This window comes from Nicotiana attenuata, unplaced genomic scaffold, assembly GCF_001879085.1.
Source record: "Nicotiana attenuata strain UT unplaced genomic scaffold, NIATTr2, whole genome shotgun sequence".
NCBI lineage: Eukaryota > Viridiplantae > Streptophyta > Magnoliopsida > Solanales > Solanaceae > Nicotiana > Nicotiana attenuata.
This window is the reverse complement of record NW_017670588.1, coordinates 447,950-470,809: the sequence shown is the minus strand read 5'-3', so window position 1 is coordinate 470,809 and position 22,860 is coordinate 447,950. Positions and strand designations below refer to the sequence as shown.

The window sequence follows — 22,860 nt, the reverse complement described above, 5'->3', positions numbered from 1 at the left end:
CACAATACGGACCCGGTATCAACAAAATCAATTATTAGACAAATTCTTAAAAACCTTTATATTTCCAGTTTAACAATTTTTATCAAAAATTCATTTCTTGGGCTAGGGACCTCGAAATTCGATTCCGAGCATACACCCAGGTCCCATATTTTACTACGGACCCTCTGGGTCCGTCAAAACACGGGTCCGGATCCGTTTACTCAAAATGTTGACGAAGTCAACTATAATCAACTTTTAAAGGCAAAACTTAATATTTTCTCAAACTTTCACATAGAGGCTTTCCGGAAATGCGCTCGGACTGCGCACGCAAATCGAGGAGAAAGAAAATGAGGTTTTAAAGGCCTCGGAACCCCGAATTGGGTTCAAAAACACGAGATGACCTTTCAGGTCATCACATCTCCACCTCTAAAACAACCGTTCGTCCTCGAACGGACATAGAAAAGTACCTGAGCTAGTGAAAGTTGGGGATATCTGGTCCGCATGTCGGACTTGGACTCCCAGGTAGCTGCCTCAATAGGCCGATCTCTCCACTGCACACGAACCGAAGGATAACTCTTCGATCTCAACTGACGAACCTTCCGGTCTAGAATAGCTACCGGCTCCTCCTCGTAGGTCAAATCCTTCTCCAACTAGACAGTGCTGAAATCTAACACGTGGGATGGATCGCCGTGATACTTTCGAAGCATGGACACATGAAACACTGATGTACCGCTGATAAGCCTGGTGGCAACGCAAGTCTGTAAGGCACCTCTCCCACTCGATCAAGAATCTCAAAAGGCCCGATGAACCTAGGGCTTAACTTGCTCTTCTTCCCAAACCGCATCACACCCTTCATGGGTGACACACGAAAGCAACACTCTCTCTCCGACCATGAATGCCTCATCACGAACCTTGCGGTCGGCATAAATCTTTTGCCCGGACTGAGTTGTACGAAGTCTATCCTGAATGATCTTAACCTTATCCAAGGTATCTTGTACCAAATCCGACCTAATAACCGAGCCTCTCCCGTCTCAAACCATCCAACCGGCAACCGACACCGCTAACCATATAATGCCTTATAGGGAACCATCTGGATGCTCGATTGATAACTGTTGTTGTAGGCAAACTCCGCTAATGGCAAAAACTGATCCCAAGAACCCCCAAAGTCAATAACACAGGCGCGGAGCATATCCTCCAGAATCTGAATAGTACGCTCGGACTGTCCGTCCGTTTGAGGATGAAATGCTGTGCTCAACTCGACTTGCGTACCCAACTCACGCTGTACTGCCCTCCAAAAATGTGAGGTAAACTGCGTACCCCGATCAGAAATGATAGACACGGGCACACCATGAAGGCGAACGATCTCACGGATATAAATCTCTACCAATCGCTCCGAAGAATAGGAAACTGCCACAGGAATGAAATGCGCTGACTTAGTCAGCCTATCCACAAATTCCATACTGTGTCGAACTTCCTCTGAGTCTGTGGGAGTCCAACAACGAAGTTCATAGTGATACGCTCCCACTTCCACTCAGGAATCTCAATCTTTTAAAGTAAACCATCAGGTCTCTGATGCTCGTACTTTACTTGCTGACAATTCAAACACCGAGCTACATATGCAACAATATCCTTCTTCATCCTCCTCCACCAATAATGCTGCCGCAAGTCCTGATACATCTTGTTGGCGCCTGGATGAATGCAATATTGGGAACTGTGGGCCTCCTCTAGAATCAATTCACAAGTCCATCCACATTAGGAACACAAACTCGACCCTACATCCTCAAAACTCCATCATCTCCAACTGTAACCTGCTTGGCATCTCCGTGCCGTACTGTGTCCCTAAGGACAAGCAAATGAGGATTATCATACTGTTGCTCCCTGATACGCTCAAACAAGGAAGACCGAGCAACTGTACAAGCTAGAACACGGCTGGGCTCAAAAACATCCAACCTCACGAACTGATTGGCCAAAGCCTGAACATCTAATGCAAACGGTCTCTCACCGACTGGAATATACGCAAGGCTACCCATACTAGCTGACTTCCTGCTCCAAGCACCGGCCACCACATTGGCCTTCCCGGGATGATACAAGATGGTGATATCATAGTCTTTCAATAGCTCCAACCACCTTCTCTACCTCAAAATTGAGCTCCTTCTGCTTGAACAAATACTGCAAACTCTTGTGATCCGTGAACACCTCACACGACGTGCCATATAGATAGTGCCTCCAAATCTTCAGCGCGTGAACAATGGATGCTAACTCCAAGTCATGAACTAGATAATTCTTCTCGTGAATCTTCAACTGTCGTGAAGCATATGCAATAACCTTGCCACCCTGCATCAATACCGCACCAAGTCTAATACGAGATGCGTCACAATATACTATATAGGGCCCTGAACCCGTGGGCAATACCAACACCAGCGCCGTAGTCAAAGCAGTTTTGAGCTTATGAAAGCTCGCCTCACACTCGTCCAACCACCTGAACGGGGCACCCTTCTGGGTCAACCTGGTCACCGTGGCTGCTATATATTAAAACCCCTCCACAAACCGACGGTAATAACCCGCCAAGCCCAAGAAACTCTAAATCTCTATAGCTGATGTGGGCCTAAGCCAGTCCTTGACTGCCTCAATCTTCTTAGGATCCACCTGAATACCCTCTGCTGATACAACGTGACCCAAGAATGCCACTGAACTCAACCAAAACTCACATTTCGAAAACTTAGCATATAACTAATTGTCTCTCAGAGTCTGAAGAACGATCCGAAGATGCTACTCATGCTCCTCTCGACTGCGGGAGTAGATCAAGATATCATCAATAAAAACAATCACGAAGGAATCCAAATAGGGCTTGAACACTCGGTTCATCAAATCCATAAATGGTGCTGGGGCATTTTTCAACCCAAATGACATCACTAGAAACTCATAATGCCCATACCGAGTCCGAAAAGCTGTCTTAGGGACATCGGATGCCCTAATCCTCAACTGATGGTAGCCAGACCTCAAATCGATCTTTGAAAACACCTTGTCACCCTGAAGCTGATCAAATAAATCATCAATTCTCGGCAATGGATACTTGTTCTTAATGGTGACTTTGTTCAACTACCGATAATCTATGCACATCCTCATCGATCCATCCTTTTTCTTTACAAACAACACTGGCGCACCCTAAGGCGAGACACTAGGCCTAATGAAGCCCTTATCAAGCAAATCTTGCAACTGCTCCTTCAATTCTTTCAACTCTGGCGGGGCCATACGATATGGCGGAATAGAAATAGGCTGAGTGCCCGGAGCCAAATCAATGCAAAAGTCAATATCCCTGTCGCGTGGCATCCCCGGCAGGTTTGCAGGAAATACCTGTGGAAACTCACGAACAACTGGTACGGAATCCATAGAAGGAATCTCCGCACTGGAATCACGAACATAAGCCAAATAAGCCAAACACCCCTTCTCGACCATACACCGAGCCTTCATATAAGGTATAACCCTACTGGTAGAACGACTAGGAGTCCCTCTCCACTCCAATCGAGGCAACCCCGGCAAGGCTAAGGTCACGATCTTGGCCTGACATTCCAATATAGCATGATAAGGTGACAGCCAATCCATCCCAAAAATAATATCAAAATCGACTATATCTAGAAGTAGGAGATCTATGCTAGTCTCTAGACCCCCAGTAACAACCACACACGAGCGATAGACACGATCTACAACAATAGAATCACCCACCGGTGTGGACATATTAGAGGAGCACTCAAAGAATCACGAGGCACAACCAAGTATGTAGAAAAATAAGATGACACATAGGAGTATGTAGACCCTGGATCAAATAGAACTGAAGCATATCTACTGCAAATTGGAACAGTACATGTGATAACAACATCGGATGACTCAGCCTCAGGCTTGGCTGGGAAAGCATAACATCGGGGATGGGCCCCACCATTCTGAACTACATCCCTGGGAAGGCCTCCTGCTGGCTGGCCTCCACCTCTAGCGGCCTGCCCTCCACCTCTAATACCTCGACCTCCACCTCTAGCTGTTTGACCCCTACCTCTACCTGACTGGGCGGGCGATGAAACACCCGGTGCCGGGACCATGGCACGCGAACCCTGATGCTGAGAACTGCTCGATGCTCGAGGGAAAAATCTAGCAATGTGACTTGGATCGCCACAAGTATAACAAGATCTCGGCTGATGAGACTACTGACCCTAAAACTTACGCTGACGGCCTGGGTAACCACCCTGAAAACTCTGGAGCGGAGGTGCACTAATAGGAACTGGTGGTGCACTATAGGGTAGCTGATCAGAATACTGCATATGAGAGCCACGGCCACCTGAAGCACCATGAGAAGCCTGAAGTGCTGAGTGAAACGGCCTGGGAGGATGGACTCTACCAAAAGAATCCCTGCCTCCAGACGAGGCACCACTAAACCTACCAGAATGACGAGGCCTCTTGTCAGACCCCTGACCACTCCCCTGAGCTAATACCATCTCAACTCGCCTGGCCACATTGGCTGCATCCTGGAAAGAAATCTTCCCTGTCTTCTTAGCCATCTGCAATCTGATAGGCTGAGCGAGTCCCTCAATAAACCTCCTCACTCTCTCTCTCTCTCGGTGGGGAGTATAAGAAGAGCATGATGGGCCAAATCAACAAACCTAGTCTCATACTAAGTGACGGTCATAGAACCCTGCTGAAGATGCTCGAACCGCCTGCGATAGTCCTCTCTCTGAGTGATAGGAAGGGACTTCTCGAGAAATAGCTGAGAGAACTGGTCCCAAGTCAAGGCAGGCGACCTAGCTGGTCTAGTCAATGCAAAATCATTCCACCATCTCTTAGGGGACCCTATCATCTAGAATACAACAAAGTCGACCCCATTGGTCTCCACTATCCCCATGTTCCGTAACGCCTCATGGCAGCGGTGAAGATAATCCTGGGGGTCCTCAGAAGCTGCCCCACTGAAATGAACCGGAAAAAGCTTGGTGAACTTGTCCAACCTCAACAAAGAATCAGAAAACATAGCTGACCCATCATCGGTCTGAGACGCAACAACCGGCTGAGCTACTCCTACTGGCTGAGCAGCTGGAGTCTGAAACTGAGGATCCATCTGCTCCGGAGTGTGGGTAGCGGGAGTCTGGGCTCCTCCCCCAGCCTGGAGATGGTTGGTGCTACAGGAAATGTGTCAGTCTGAGCTACGCTCTCTATAAGGCCCACTAGATGGACTAAAGCATCCTGAAGTACCGAGAGCGATGAACACCTCCGGAACCTGAGCTGGCCCTGCCGGAACGGTCTGGGCCGAAATCTCATCATCCAACTCCACCTGAGGCTCCACTATTGGTGCTGCTGCTCGAGATCTAGGCTGAGCCCTGCCCCTGCCTCGGCCTCTAGCACGGCCTCGGCCTCATCCTCTGCCCCTCGTAGGAGCTTCCGCTGGGGGCTCGGGCTGATGATCAGCTGATAAAGCGGTACGTGTTCTCGCCATCTGCGAAAGAACAGGAGTAGAACAATTAGCATTGAGAAATCAAATCGCACGACAGAGAAGGATAGATGTGAAGTTATTCCTAAACTCTGTAGCCTCTGGGAGATAAGCACAGACGTCTCCGTACCGATCCCTCAGACTCTACCTAGCTTATTCGTGAATTGTGAGACCTAGGCAACCTAGTGCTCTGATACCAACTTGTCATGACCCGGATTTCCCACCATCGGAATAGTGATGGAGCCTAACTTTGAGAATGTTAGGCAAGCCAATAGATAAAGATCTAACACGCTAATCACTAACCAAAATAGTAATTAAATAAAAATTTAAACTAAAAACAAGTAAAAAGTGCGTCATAACAGTTTAAACGCTAATACACAACTGCCCAAAGATCTGGTGGCACAATCCACGAACATCTAAGAGTTACTACAAATACTGGTTTGAAGAAAATACATCTGTTCTCGGAATGAAAGAAAACTGGGAAAGCTAAGATAAACGGAAGGGGACTCCAGGGTCTGCGAACGTCGGCAGATCTATCTTGGGTCTCTTGATGGACTGAAGACAGCAACCCAACTCCGATCAACGAGGTTCGATACCAAAATCTACACAGAAAGTGCAGAGTGTAGTATCAGTACAACCGCCATGTACTGGTAGTGCTGAGCCTAACCTCGGCGAAGTAGTGACGAGGCTAGGACACGACAATAACATGAACCTGTGCAGGTAAATTATATACGAGGAAATAACAACAAACGGAAGTTTAACTGATAACAACGGGAAGGGGAAACATACTGAAGGAATTGCAAAAATAAGAATCACAAAAGTAGAGAATTTAAACAGCTAGTACACCTTGAACCAGTAACAACAAGTAAATAAAGTAACGAAAAATGCACGGCATCACCCTTCGTTCTTTTACTCTCAACCTCACCATATAAATCAGATAAGAATGGCACGGCATCACCCTTCATGCTTTTACTATCGTCCTTACCATAAGAAACAATAGAAACGGCACGGCATCACCCTTCGTGCATTAACTCTCTCATAACATGGCACGACATCACCCTTCGTGCATTATCAATATCATAATACGGCACGACATCACCCTTCGTGCATTAACACTCACTCACAATATCTTGCATGGCATCACCCTTCGTGCTTTACACTCTTCCTCACCCAAACAACAGAAACAATAACAATCCAGCAAGGGAATCATCAATAACCAATCTCGTTTCAACATTTAACTTCACATTATAAATCTCAACTTGAGTCAATACTCAACCAATATCCAATACCAAGAAAACATAATAAGACTTGATTAACATGAAGAATAACCAGTTTAAGCATGAACAGTACGTATTAGGAAATACAACAGTCACAAGTATAAGACTCACTCGCATGCTATGACCCGACAACAATGCGTAGATACTCGTCACCTCATCTATACGTCGTACTCAACAACTAAACACGTAGCAAATAAGGCAACAATACCTAATCCCTCAAGCTAAGGTTAGCCACAACACTTACCTCGATTCCACGACCGAACTCAAGCCTCAATCACCGCTTTTCCCTTAGTTTCCACCTACGGACCACTCGTATCTAATCATAATTAACTTAATAATATCAATTATCGCTAAAAAAACATTTTCGATGCATAATTACAAGTTTCCCAATAATTCTCCAAAAAATCAAAAACCGATCCCGGGCCCGCTTGGTCAAAACTCGATGTTCGGACCAAAACTCATTCACCAATTCACCCCCGAGCCCAAATATGTAATTAGTTTTGAAATTCGACCCCAAATCGAGGTCTAAATTTTAATTATAGAAAAATTCCTAATTCTGCCCAAACCCCCAATTTCTACCATGAAAACCCTAGATTTTAGGTGGAAAATTGATGAAAAACAATGGGTAATTGGAAGAAAGTAGTTTAGAATCATTTACCAACACTTTGGGGAAGAATTTGTCTCTTGAAAATCGCTTCTAAGCCTTCATGGTTTTGAAAATATGAGAGAATGGCCAATTCCCGTTTTTGATTCTGTTTTTAAAACACTGGACAGGTCTTCTTCGCGTTCGCGATGCATTGCGGCTAGAAGGGCCTTCACGTTCGCGAAGAGCTGCTCGTGTTCGAAATGGTCTGTCCCCCCTGACCATCGCGTTCGCGGGCCTAGGACCGCGTTCGCGAAGAACAACTCATGATATTCCCCAGCCCACCTCCATTTTACTCTACGCGTTCACGTGATGCCGGTCGCGTTCGCAAAGAGCAACCCCCCAGTGCTCCCCGTTCGCGATCGTGGCTTCGCGTTCGCGATGAACAGTCCCCTCCCCAGCCCAGGTTTCACTTCGCGTTCGCGAGAGTTGCTTCGCGAACGCGAAGCACAAAGTACCAGCATACCAGAAGCAGCAAACACAACAGCTTTTCTAAGTGTAAATCACCCCGTAGCCTATCCGAAACTCACCCGAGCCCTCGGGGCTCCAAATCAAACATGCACACAAGTCTAAAAATATCATACGGACTTGCTCGCGTGATCAAATCGCCAAAATAACACCTAGAACTACGATTTTTGCATCAAATTGCATAAAATTTTCAAGAAAGTTCAAAAGTTCTATTTTCTCAACCAAAGATCCGAATCATGTCAAATCAGCCCCGTTTCTCACCAAATTTCACAAATAACGTATAAATATCATAACGGACCTGTACCGGGCTCCGGAACCACATTACGGATCTGGTATCAACAAAATCAATAAACAAATTCTTAAAACCTTTATATTTCCAGTTTAACAATTTTCATCAGAAATTCATTTCTCGGGCTAGGGAATTCGAAATTCGATTCCGGGCATAGGCCCAAGTCCCATATTTTACTACGGACCCTCCGGGACCGTCAAAACACGGGTCCGGATCCGTTTACTCAAAATATTGACCGAAGTCAACTAAAAATCAACTTTTAAAGGCAAGACTTAATATTTTCTCAAATTTTCACATAAAGGCTTTTCGGAAACACGCCCGGACTGCGCACGCACATCGAGGAAAAAGATAATGAGGTTTTAAAGGCCTCAGAACCCCGAATTGGGTTCTAAAATACGAGATGACCTTTCGGGTCATCACACAAAATATGCAAAATTTAGATAAACATTAAAAACAATTAATAAAACTATAATTTTATAAATTAAAATAATAAAAACACAATATTAGAAATTTTACTAATAAAAGAGAGAATAAAATCAAAGGAAAGAGAGAGTCGGGAGGATTGTAGTTTGTAGAGAGCTTTTGTTGAAAAAGCTTTTGTAGAGCTTGATTTTTAAATTATAAAATTTATTTAAGAAATAACTTTTAGTTAAAAAATTTCTTTTACGACTAGATGTTTATTTCTAAACAAATTTTTAAATTTTAAAACTTATTTTATTAGAAAAATTTTTAGATTGAAAAAGAATCAAATAGACACACATGGTGGTCTCTGTTTAGTTTTGGCAAATAAAATTGGCATAACTTTGAACCTGTGAACAACACATCACTTTGAACACCCTAAACCGCTGGACCGCCGCACTCAACTGTATTAAGGGAGTTCAAAATATAATATATAACCATATAAACTAGTATTTAACTTACAAACGCATTATAATTTTTTGGCAAAGGTATGAGCTTGACTACCCTTAGCATAGTGTGGCTACGCCACTGGTCCCTAGATCCCAGCCTATCACCCTCCCTTGCTCTTACCCATTTTGTCTCTGATAGTGTTTTCATAAATTATATATTTTCTAAAAAGTATTTTTTTAATACCTAACCAAACACCAGAAAATGAGTAAGAAGGCATTTTTTTCCTTTCATACCAAACTGACCCTAATGTGTATTGTTTTTTAGAAAATAACTTACACATGTAACACCCTTTCTTAAGGACGTTTTTGCAACTGCCTACAATTCACCAAGTAAGCAGTTTAACTCATATTATTAATTTTGATATTAATATTAATATATATTTGCACACACACAATTATATGTTTATTATAAATCAAAAACATAAAAAAAAAAAAAGAGGCATCTTTGCATAAATAGCCGACGATATTCATTGTTTATTTTTTCTAGCCATATACATAATTTGTACATTGATTATACATAATATACACATATAATACATAAAATATACATATATTATACCTTCACCGGCTATTTTTAGTTTAAGTGGCTGGGTGAACGGCTATTTGAATTAATTCTTAAAAAAATAAAAAATAATGGACTTAGAAGGCTGAAAAGCGGGCCTCGCACCACCGATATGGCATAAAACTCGCTCACTTCCCGACATATAACACTCCATACATGTGAGAAAGACTAGAAGAAGGATATTGGCAAACGACATTTGTAAATTGTAACAATGTTCCTTCCTCTTATTCTTTTTAGATTAATTTTTTTTTTTTTAAATTCTATTGAGACTGAGTGGGTCAGTTATACACATGCTGATATTTTGACTTTCAACTCCGCAAATGGTTACCAAAAACTATTGCAACCCTTATTTTTCTACTGTTTTGTTCTTTACGGTTAGAGATGGTTGAGGAACTACAGCTACTATGTTCACTACTCTATCATCTTCCCTATGAATGTAACTACTACTGTAATAAAAACGTAGTGGTAACTGAGACTAATATATCAATTCTGGATGATACCTTTATTACTTAAAAGTGGGAAAAGTGATTCCGTTGCCGGGACTGAACCCGGGTCTCTCGGGTGAGAGCCGAGTATCCTAACCACCTAGACTACAACGGAGAACATATAAGGTGGTTCCGATCATTTATATTTATATTATCAAAATCTAACATTATCAGAACTAGGGGTGTGCATGGACCGGATTGGTTCTTGGGGTGTGCATGGACCGGATTGGTTCTTTTATCGGAAAAGGGTCAAAACTGCCCCTAGACTATTGGAGTTGGTACAATAATGCCCTCCGTCCATCTATTTTGAAAAAATTGCCATCAACGTTATCTTTTCGGCTCAAGAATGCCCTTACGACTAACGGCCATGTTAGATTAAAAAAAATTAATTAATTTCCACGTGTCATAACGGAAAAAAGGTCAAAACTGCCCCTAGACTATTGGAGTTGGTACAATAATACCCCCCATCTCAAAAAATCTCTCCCCCCCACCCCCACCCCCTCCACCCTCCCCCCTCTAGCGTGTGTGCGTTTATATTTTTCTTGTTCTTCTCATCCTTTTTTTGACCTTGCACTCTATTTGAATAATTAGTATAAACATCATTAAAGTTTTATTTTCAGACAACCAAAATTTTTTGTCACCAATACTTTACGTCATACAACTTTCAAACACCATGTTAGGCAAAAAAAAAAACTTAATTAATATCCATGTGTCATCGTCCCATTGGCCTAACTTACGACTCACCTAAATTAAAATAAACTCACCCACATTCTAAGACCCTTTTCCTCCGTTTCTTTCTCCTCTTTCTTTTAAAAATTATTCCACCAACTAGACTCTCATACACCTATTTTTTTCCCTAAGCAAACAAAACTCTCTCGTATAGTTAATCACCTTCCACTTTCTATTTCTTTGTATATTAAATGTACACATCAATACTCATATTTTTTTCCATCACAGAAATATCATTCATCATCAATTTTTCTTACTACACTTTACTGCTTCATACAATAAGCTCAATCAAGTGTTTATTACAGTCACATTCACCAATAAGTCATTCACCAATAAGTCGTATTCTCTCATATTTTAGGCATATGATCTCAAATATTTCTCTTGATTTAACCGTCTCTTTTTTAAAATTGGCGGTGTTGATATAATGAAAATTGGATGCAGAGTTGTCAGGAAATATATAACAAAAAATATTGCAAATGCTCAATGATCATTACTATTGGCAGAAAAATAACTTATTAAACCATAAAATCTTACAATGAAGCATTAATTTCAAAGAGTACCTGATTTCACTCAGAAAATTTATTTAATAAAAAATGTTAATTTAAAAATTAAATTAAGGCCGAAAAATCTGAGATGGACAGGGAGATCCGTGGGTGTTGAAGGGTGAAAATCTAAGACGGAGTAGGCTAATAAGTGGATATGGGGTGAGGTTTTAATTTAAGCCAATAGGAAATTAACACATAATAAATAATAAAAAAATTTCTTAATCAAAATAGGGCTGTTAGTTTTTAGGGTATGAGTGGGCCGAAAAGTTGACGTTAGGGGCATGAATGGGCCAGATTTTTAATGGTGAGGGCAATTTTTACAAAATAAGTGGACGGAGGGTATTTTTAAACTTAAGCGAATAGTCTAGGGGCAGTTTTGGCCCTTTTTCGTTCTTTTATTAAAACCAAACCAGACCCAACTATATCGGGTTGGATTGGTTCGGTTTGTCTGATTTTTCGGGTTTTTCGCATTTTTTTGTTACATGAATATTATTTCAATCTTACTTTGTTAAACTTTTTATAAGTAAATATATGTTTAGTAAAAATTGAAAAATTGACAAATATATGATCAATTAAAATATTTTATGGTAGAATTTTATTAATAACACATGATAGTTATTTTTTTAGTCGTCTGACAATAATTTTTCGTTGATGTATACTTTCAAGGTTAAACGAATTTAATAATTAAACATAAAAACTAATATGATACCTAATTAATGATAAGTTCTATTTAATTTTAGATTATCGAAATGCCACTTCAAATTCGAAAAAGATATAAAAATTTAATAAATCTTGACATATGAACATGGAAAAACAAAGAAATTGTTGCATTTCAATAACACTTGATAAGAAAGTGATCATATAACCCATTATTTAAGGTTAATAAAAATGGAGTACGTCATATTCTATTAAATATTACATTCCATAAGAGAATCCCAAATATTTCTAGAATTTTTGTAAAGAAAATTCTATATAAAGTCTTAAAAGTATATATAAAATTTATATATTTATATGTCGGTTTGGTTCGAGTTTTTTTACTCAATACCAAACCAAATCAAACCAAATCTAATCAGATTTTTTAATCGATTTAATTTGACTTTTCGATTTGGTGTGATTTTTCGGTTCGATTTGTACGCCCCTAATCAGAACACACAAATTGACCATTGTGTATATCGTTGAAGAATTTTTTGATCCTTTACTCCTAATGTTTTCTTTCTAAGGTTTGCAATAATAAACATTTTATATCTGACAGCTATGATTAGAGGCAGATCACGATATAATAATATAAAAAGGCTGAGTTGGAGATAGTAGATGCAATGCAATGTTTACAGGGAATTTATAAGTTATGTCAATCTCAGTTTTGGGATGATTTGGTAAAGTTTTGAGGTGGTTTGAATTAAAAATTCAAAGTAGAAGATGAACATGGAAAAAGATGATGTGTATCACACAATGTATCATTTTTGTATTACATATGTATCATATTTGTATTGAATGTCTACCCTTCCCGCATTTGAAGACAGACTAATGTTTAAGACCTCCTGCTTTCATGGAGATCCTTTCTTCTCTGACCGCCGGAGATTACCCATATATGGATGAATAACCGTGAAGTTCGACAATCTTTTGAGGGAGGGGGGTCGACTGACTGACAAGGAACTGGCAGAAGGGGAAAAGAGGAGTGAAACCATTCGACGGAGTTGGAAAGGACTTCGCTAATCATAATAAGGTTGGTCTCACCTTCGTCCGGGGACTCGAACGAGGTATTTTGTAGGCAAACAACCTTTGCCAAGGTTCCGAAGGAGATCTTTGTGTATGATTCTTGGAGAGAGAATTCTTATTTATTTGGTTCTTCAATTTTTGTTTGTGTTTGGTTAGTTTTGGTAAGTCTATGATTAATGGCTAAAAGTTAGTAAGTTAGAACTTATTGGGTTAATTTCATCGGTGGTCATCCAACTATGTGTTTATTTCACAAAAGTCACAATTCTATTTTTTATCACTTAAAAGTCACTCAACTTCATCTTTTTCACTTAAAGTCATTCTAGCTCAAAACTATGAAATATTCTATAAAAAAATTGACATGGCATTAAATATAATTAAAAAATCTTAAATAATACCACGTCAGCTTAAATTATAATACCCATTTTAGTCTAATTTCCTTCTCAACTCCGCTTGACCCTAACCTAGATAGGTTAAGATAAAAAATCACGTAATAAAATAACTTTGTGGTTACTCTTTGAATTAGATTCTTTAATTTAATAATTGGGTTTTCTAAATTTCTTTTGTCCAAACTATTAATGCTATAGGTTGCATGTGATTGCAATGTATATTAACAACTTCCCTTATACACTTTAGTTGTGGGTGTTGCTAACTGAACAGTATTTTTGTTTATTAATATTGCTTAATAAGCAATATTTTGATATTACGGTAGTACTTTAACTTCATTAAAAATTATAAAATGATCTAAAGGATGCAAAAACTAGTTCTATTAATATTTTTATGGACTTTTAGGGCATTGATGGCATTAAAGTTATTTTGTAAATAATTTTTTAGCATTAAATGATTGTTCTTGTCTTCTCCTTTTGATGGTCTAATATTAATAACTCATTTGGGTATAGGTCAAATCGGGTTGAAGGGAAATAAGCCAAATTGGGTATGGTCAGTTAAGCCGATGTGACATTATTATTAGATTTTTTAAATAAAGTTAATGCCAAGTCAGATTTTTTGTAGAATATTTCATGGGTTTTGAGCTGGAATGACTTTCAAGTGAGAAAGATGAAGTTGAGTGACTTTTAAGTGACAAAAAATAGAATAGTGACTTTTGTGAAATAGACACATAGTTGGATGACCATCGGTGAAATTAACCCGAACTTATTTGAGACATTTCGGTAAGATTCCCGTGTTTATATACACTAGGCTCTTTTTTTTTTTGTTTGTTGGAAATACGAAATTCTCCATCTGAAATCTTTATCTAGGCCCAAAAAGTAGTGGGTTTTGTGTCTCCTCTTCCTCCAGAGTGGGATCGGCATCTGTATGATAGTAATTCTTTTCCACTTTAGTCGAGATCAAGAACTGTTCGGTTACAGATAGAAAGAGATTTAAGTTTTTAAAATTAGTCAGTGAAATCTCAACCTTTTCTAACTAAATAACATTTATAAAAAAGTTGGTAAGTGAGTTAATACTTTAAATAAGTGCGAAGTTTATTTGCAGTTTTGACAATTTTGCTTAAGCCAAGAAGAGACCATGTTAACCAAACCTCAGGCTTTAGTGCATGGACAAAGGAATTTGTCTAACATAGAAATGGATGAAATTTTGAAAGTGCCTTCATACTTGCCATTTGGGGTTTACAAATGAAACCGACCGACCGCATCAACCTACCCAATAATCCGAGTCAAACCGAGAAAAAAAAATCCAAGCATGATTTGGTTTGATTTGGTTATGTGTTGGAAAAAACAAACTCGATCATATTTGGTTTGGTTTGGTTTTAACTAAAAAAATCAAACCGAAACCAAACCGACCCGATATATGTATAGAAGTTTTAAATATATTTAATACATAAAAGTATTTATTGTAGTGTAGTTTATATATATTTCTTAAGCTTTTTCATAGTTTTATCTTTTAACTTATTATTTCAAGCTTGGACTTATAATTTTTGGATGCTCCAATAAGTTTATAGTCCATAAATGTTAGGCACTTAAATAAATCCTAAAGCAAAGTCAAATTAATACTCCCTCCGTTCACTTTTACTTGGCATGTATACTAAAAATATATTTTCATTTTTACTTGTAACTTTATGCATGTCAAGAGAAGATAATTTTTTTTTCCCTGTTATAGCTACATTATTTATTTCATTTCAAATCATTTTCTCAAATCTAATAAAATATGCATCAATTAATATGGGTATCATGGTAAATTATGCACTTCATTTATTATTTCTCAAGGAGCGTGAAAAGTCAAAACGTGCCAAGTAAAAGTGAACGGAGTGAGTACTAATGCTAATAAAAGATATTCAATTCAATTATACTATGAATGAAAATAGTGTTGGATATCTATTTTTTAGTAAACCCATAAATACATCATATATGCTTTTGCATAGACAATTATCACTTTAGTATAGTTAATTAACCTGCAATGCCATCTAAATTTTATCAATAATTATAAAAGGGGAGATCGGTGCACTAAACTCCCCCTATTCGTGGGGTTTGGGGACCCTACTAGAAAATCGTAAATTTCCGCAAAATATTATCGAAAATTTCAGACGGAACCCGTCGGAATTGTCAATAATATATCAACTATATATTTTAAAAAATTTCCGACCAAATCAGTCGCAACTTTTGGCGCAAAAGTTAGTTTTACTCGCTTCACTTCAATTCCAACCGATTCAGTCGGTATTTTTAAAAAAAAAAAAAAACTAAATAGACAATTCCAACCGAATCGGTCGGAATTTTTTAAAAGAACCCTACCCGACCCTCGTTCCCCANTGTCATTTCTCTTATCTGCCTAGCATTATCAAAAAGTAGAAAAAAAAGATTGTCCTCCATCTTGCTGAAGAAAAGAAATAGAAATATGGTAAACTCAGTCAAAACTGAAGAAGACAAGAAAGCCATTTTTACTGCAAGAATATGATTACACCATTACAAATGCAAACATAACACAGTCAGATGCACAAGAGATTCAATTCAAGTGCATACATACAGTTATAACAACTTGCAACATGGCAGCATTTAGAAAACTTCAGCTACCTTGGTCGCGAGAATGCGTTCTCGTCTTTCTACATACCCATATGGGAACCAACCTGCATTCCCCTTACACTCACCTTCAGCCCAACCATTGTTTGACACCTTTTCCGGAAACAAATAAACCAATGTCAGCTAATACAGGGATGGAGAAGGAAGAGAATTCAGAAAGAAAAATATTACTGATAACATAAGACAGAGAGCTAAGCTTACTTTTCGAACAACTACATAGTCACCAACTGATAATGTGAGCTCTACATCTGACTCAGCTTCATATGGGTGTACGACCTGCAGTAAGAGACGTATAAACAAATAAAAAGCTAGAATTAAGTAAAAACACAAAGAGAGTAATCCATCATGTTTATTGATTCATAAGAACGCGAGAGAGGTAAAGTAACTATCACCTCAGCCAAGAAATAAGTTTTCCCATCTATGGATCCATCATATGACTGAGAAGCCAGTCCACCATTAACTTCAGTATAAGCTGGGGGAGGAGGCATCGGATTATAACTAGGAGATGCTTCAATTCTTTGACGCTCTGACATCATCTATGCACTCAAAGAGCATACATCAATCCCCAACATTTAAAAGTGATAAACCAGTCAGGAGACTAGATGTAAAACTACTAAGATACGGCCAACAATTTTGATAGAGAAAGAGCGCACCTCTGCCTCAAGTTGATCAAGGATTTGCAGAACTCGCTGATGATAATGACGCTGTGCCTCAACCTTGAACAAGAAATCAGTGAAGGCGCTTTCTATGGAGATCTCTGATTGAAAAAGGAAATAACACTGAATTACAGTAGTAAAATGAAACAAGTATTACCATGGCTACGAGCCGTTGGAGTGTTAACCTCTGTTGTTGAGCTTCAACAGCAGTCATGGCAGCAGAAGCTTCTTTTCCCAAAGTAGTCATGTTTGACTTTAGGTCATTAAGTTTTGCTTCAGCAGCTTCCAGCCTTGATGCACTTTCAGGATTACCATTGGATTCCCTCAATTTAGCCTGCCGTCTGGAAACTTCGATAGCCTGATTTATTCCAAAGAAGGTAGGCATAACTACAGAAATTCAAGATATCATGCAAGTAACTCAGTGATACATGACTAGATATCAATTTATAAACGATAAGTGGCAATAGTTTAGTCAATCAGTCAAATAATGAACCACGCCTCAGTTTCAAATATTAGCTATAGTTTAGTAATACAAAATATTAGCATACTGACTGGAATGATTAATGTGGAAGACAACAATAGGTGGATGTGGGTAGAGAGGGAATACTTCAAATGAACACACTTCTCTTCTTTAAAGTTACCTGAGCTTCAGCTTCCTGCCTCACTCTATCATAACGCTGAGCAAGATGTCGAGCATCCTCCAGTGGAGCTCCCACAACCATCGCTCTTAAAGGCTCAGCAACCTGAAGTTTGAAACTTAATCAAGAATTTAAGACAAATTCCATACTTAGCTTACTATTTCATGAATGAATTAAGATCTAAATCAACTGATTAGAAAGCTCTTTGTGGCACTGCTCACTTAGTAACAACTAACAAGGGAAATCTAGCTTTTATATATACACAAAGTCCAGAACATCTGGAAGATGAAATGCAGGTTACAAATAAACAGCTATGGTGTTATTGTGACAATGAAAACTACTAATAATAGGACATTCATTATATCAAGAAAATAGAAAAAGATGAAAGGAAACAAATGATTGTCTACAAAAAGTCAGAACATATATCTCAGCAATCTTAAGCTAGGCCAACTTAATAAAAATTACCAAGATACTGTTTTGACCTTTAGATTTGAGTTGTAGACATTGTAAGCTAATTTAGCTAAGTTTGGTTGGTTATTTGTAAGACTACTCACCTGCACTTTTCCAGGCACAGGTTGCTGAACATTACCACCGAAAATGTCATCAATATTTTGCTCACGTGTACTCTCCAGCCTCATTTCATAGTAAAAATAACAATATTAATTTTGACATGATTGCAGATTAACTGAATTTTCTGTCGTATACGACAATACTCTAGTATTCAGTATCTAACAATACTTCTAAGACAGTAAGACAAATAAAGCAAAAAGGAAAACATAGAAGATAGAGTAGCTAGATATGATCTAAATAAATTTATGCATAATATCAACTTATCAAAATATCATTGACTCCAAAATTACGTAAAGTAACCTTTAAATCACAATCCAATAACTCTATAGATTTCACTTTTTTCTTTCTTATTTTTTCCTAGTGCAGCCTGAACAAGCACCTCTCATTCTTTTGCACAGAAAACAAAATTTGATGAAACACACATGATAATGAAGAAGGGCTTTCAATAGATCCAAACCTGCGTCCCAAGGGCTTTCAATAGATCCTCACGTTCCTTCTCAATTTCAGCTTGAGCCCTACTATAACTTAATGCTGCTTTAGATAACGTATTGCCACTTGTACATGTGTTTTCAGCCCCATATTTTCGGCTATCTTCTGCCAACCTAGTACCTAAAAAAGGAATGTATGTAGGACCTTAGTGAAAAAATAAGCCTTAGAGATTACACATGTACGTAAGAAGAAATTTCAGTGACTGACCAATTTCAATTTGCTTTGAGCTACTGATGATGTAGCCTTCAACACCTCGGACAATATCTCTTTGGAAGTGCTAGTGACAGAACAGGATACAAAGGATAAAGAAAAAAAAGAATCCAAACAAGACATTCTAAAATGGGGGAGTTTTGTCAAACCTTGCCAGCACGAGTAGAAATGTACAGCTTCTCAAGTTTTCGATGCTGTTGCAACTCTACTTCATCAGTAACACTATTATCTTGGCCACCTAGTCCACTAGCAAATTGTTTGAAGACAGCCTAAGCATAAAAAATAGCAAAGAATCAACAAAGACGCATCGTTTACATGCACCGGCTTAAGGGAAAGTGTTAGAGAGTTAGTATGTATAGTAGTATGTATAGTGTTCCACATTGGTAGAGAAGGGTTTAGTACTACGTAAATACCCCATATAAATAGGGCTAATGTAAGACACAAATGAACACAAGAGGAATTCTTTCTTCCCATGCCTTAAACTCCAACATATTCAATGTACGGTTACACTAGAGCAAGGATTTACGAAGGCGATGCTACTTGATATTGCTGTCGAGGACCTTCTCCTTCTGGTCATAGGCGGATCCATGATTTAAGCTTTATGGGTTCAACTTTTAAGGTTATTAGAACTAAACTCATTGTATTTTTAAAGTTATGGGTTCATACCTACAATTTATTACGATTTTAATGGATTTTTACACATGAATTTATGTTCCGCGTCAAAAGTATTTGGATTCAGATGAACCCGATAGTAACACGTTGCATCCGCCTCTGCTTCCAATGGAGGGCCGCCTCTATTCTTCCTAATCACAAAAGAAAAAAAAAAGAACAGCTTGAAGAACACACTCCTTTGTCCAAATTCCTTGGCACTGTTACTATTTAGGAAGTCAAACTGTTTTCTTTTTTACTATGATGTTTAAAATTAAATATATATATTCTTGACTACATAAAATTTCTGATTTACAGTATCTCTATGCAGTTTCTGAATATGTAATATTATTCTTAAAAGGATTAAAGCTTTACACAGAAGAGTCTGTGACTCTGCCACAAACCATGTCATTTATTATTTTCTTATTTTTTTTCAGAAAAGAAAAAGAAAAAGAAGTGATTAAAAAGAAAAGAAAAAAGACAAGAGAAAGAGTTAAGAGTACAGTTAGGGTTCATTTCTTCACCTATAGATATATACTAAAGATAGAAAGAGGGAAATTACCTGTTGTTGTTTGGCAACTTGTTCTCTGAGCTTAGTAGCTTGTTTTCTGATTGCATCCATTTCCTTCACACCACCACAGTCGACAGCAGTCAACAGATGAAAAGAAAGAAGAGGGAGAGTTGTCTCAACTTTCTGTTTCAAAAAATGTGTCGGAACTCAGTTCTTGTTACTTTTGTTTGAAACTTGTTGGACTCCGTACTTGCTTCTGTTTCACTTGTCACTTTTTCGCCCGTTATCTCGCTTGTCCTTTATTAATTTTCTCCAAATAACTTCTTAAATTCTGATTTTGACCTAACTAATTTCCGGCCGTTTAGTTACTCCCTCCGTTCACTTTTACTTGTCAAGTATTTTAAAAATAAATTTTTACTTTTTACTTGTTACTTTTCGCATTACAAAAAAATTTATTATTTTTATTTTGCCCTTATCATTAATTACTCATTCCAAATTATTTTCTAAATTCATTAAGACTATACACCAATTAATAAGAGTATTGTCACGCCCCAACCTCGGGAGGCGTGACCGGCGCTCAATCAAGTGATCCCAACTGAGCAAGCCTTACCAAACACTATCTACCCAACTCAACACGAATAAGGGGATCATGCTTTCATTTATTCAACAAAGGGAGATAGTATATTTAACATTTTTAGTTCATTTTAGATCACCACATTAATTGTAGATAAGTTAGTTTCCAAGGTTCCCATAGAGTTACAATTCATAGGCAACGTAAGTTTAGATTTACAACATGGATAGCACGCTCATTCAAAGCCCACGCATAACCCACGTACATGTCTACGGAGCCTCTAAGGATACAAAAATAAATGTGACAACGCCGGCAACAAGGCCCCGGCTATATGATAATAGGCAAAATCTAGATGATTTAGCTATTATGTATGCTTTCGCTTGATTATATTCCAAGGTCATATTATGATTAATTGATGAAATATGGGCTCTAATTGTGAATTGTATATATCTCAGGTTAAGGAGCTTATATTATGCTAGAAAATGTGATTTGGAACCATTTTGGAGCAACAAAGATCCCTCGGAGTATTGTATGGTTGAAGACAAGGCAAAATATCAAGGCCACAGCACAACTGGGCTAGCGCGCCCAAATGCGCTGCAGCGCTAATAAATGCGCGGCCAAGACAGAACCTCAGCAAACTAGCGCGGCCAAATGCGCGCTAAAATGCGCTGCAGCGCTAGTCCAAAATCTGGCGATGGTTCATTAGGGGCAAAAGTGGAAATCTGGAGAAAAAATTCACTTAACTTATGTAAGGTCAAGCTCGCCCAAGGAAGTTTTGATGATAGGCTATAATTGCATATTTTAGTCGCTTATTACACTCGAATTTACTGCACTTTAATTGAGTTTGCGCTTTAATCGCTAGTGTTTTGCACTAATTGTGTGTTTTATGCCTTGTAGGTGTGATTCCGAGCTATATAGATGTTATGAAATGAATTTAAGTGATTTGAAGCTTTGAAGTCTGAGTAAAATCTCAAGGAATTAAGTCGGGATCGTGTTAGGGGGTCAAATTTGATAATTAAGTACGAACGAAGACTTGAGGAGGCATATTGCACACTGTCTAGTAAAATAGACATAACTTTTTGCTCAGAACTCCATTTGGGATTCACAATATATGGTTCGAAAGCTAACTCAAAGGGCTACAACTTTTATGTTTTACATTTTTCTAAATTCCAAATGGAACAGCGTGAAAAACCGCATTTTTGCCGCGACCGCGGCAGAACCGCGGTAGAAGATGGTCGCGGACAATTGAAGAATCAGAGGGCATGTTTGGCCGCGGTTCCACCGCGACCGCGGCAAAACCGCGACAGGAAGCGAAAATTTCAGGGACTAAAGTGCAAAACATGGGATTTTAAGTCCTAAACCCTATATTAAACAAAGGAGGCCGGCCAAGAACAAGAGGAGGACATATTTTGGACACAAATTAGACCTAAGGAGGCGGAGAGACACTACTTTAGGGTTAGACAACCCCCTTGGAGGCAAGAACACATTGGGAGCAAGGCGGAGAATTCTTCTACGAGTTTTTTCTTCCTCTTCCTATTTTTCATTGTTGGTTATGACTTTTAGTATTGTAGTTTTACATACTATTATGAATAGCTAATTTGTTATCTAGAGTTTTGATAGAACCTTTTGTAGGATAAATTCTTGTTATGTTTCTATATAATTGAGCCATAGCTTTTCTCTATTTGTTCAACTACGTTTATATTGTGGTTGGTTGAAGAGCTCTCAATTAGCTGTGCCTATTTAGTATGCATAACTCGGGAGAGAGTGCATATTTAGGTAATTGTTGAACAACACCACTCCCAAAGTATATGAGGGATCAATAACCGAGGGTTTAAAGGTGGGATTAGGGATAACGAAGCCTTGGGTGCGATCTGAAGTGAGCTGTATTAAAAGCCAGCTAGCGTAGCTCGGGAGAGTGCGTCTAGTAAAGGTGTGTATTACTCGGAGAGATTTACGGTAATAAGAGTGCTCATGATCGGTAGAGAATACTTAGGCGAAATTATAGAAGACATAGCGGGAAGAGATTCGACAATTGGGGAAATCATAACTCTAGACCTCCTTAATCTTTTCTCTAACCCTCAGTATCGTTAGTTTTTAGTTTACTATTTAATTTGTTAGTTAATTAGTTAAACACAAGAATCTTAATATCTATAAGTTAGGAATGTTCAAGCTTGTCTTCTTGGTGATAGTGAACAGTTGTAGCTAAACCTTAGTTCTCTGTGGGATTCGACTCCGGACTTGTAAACCGGATTATATTTGCAGTGACCGCATCGTCCTTTTTATAAGGCATAGTTGGGCGTGATCAATTTGGCGCCGTTGCCGGAACTAACGGTGTAGTTGTAGCTGTATATATTGCTAGGGTTCAAGTTTGAACTTTTAGTTGTTTTATTTTTTTTATTTTTTTATTTTTTTTATAAACTGTTGATTTGAGAAACATGGCATCTTGTAATATGGGAATTTAGGTGGAGATAAT

General features: G+C 38.6%; 1 protein-coding gene and 1 non-coding gene across 2 annotated transcripts; both read right to left on the bottom strand.

The window, feature by feature from the left end:
* Positions 1–10,121: 10,121 nt before the first annotated feature.
* TRNAE-CUC lies at positions 10,122–10,193 on the bottom strand. Its single transcript has one exon. It is a non-coding gene; the product is annotated as a tRNA-Glu (tRNA).
* A 5,734-nt stretch (positions 10,194–15,927) lies between these two features.
* Positions 15,928–20,092, bottom strand: LOC109241302 (SH3 domain-containing protein 2-like). The gene is made up of 10 exons (XM_019408026.1): positions 19,868–20,092; positions 18,807–18,926; positions 18,655–18,724; positions 18,416–18,567; positions 17,392–17,493; positions 16,908–17,108; positions 16,748–16,810; positions 16,487–16,630; positions 16,296–16,370; positions 15,928–16,187 (listed from the first exon to the last, which is right to left on the bottom strand). Exons 1-10 carry the CDS (start codon positions 19,925–19,927, stop codon positions 16,071–16,073), a joined length of 1,104 nt encoding a protein of 367 aa, XP_019263571.1. The 5' UTR covers positions 19,928–20,092; the 3' UTR covers positions 15,928–16,070.
* Positions 20,093–22,860: the final 2,768 nt, after the last annotated feature.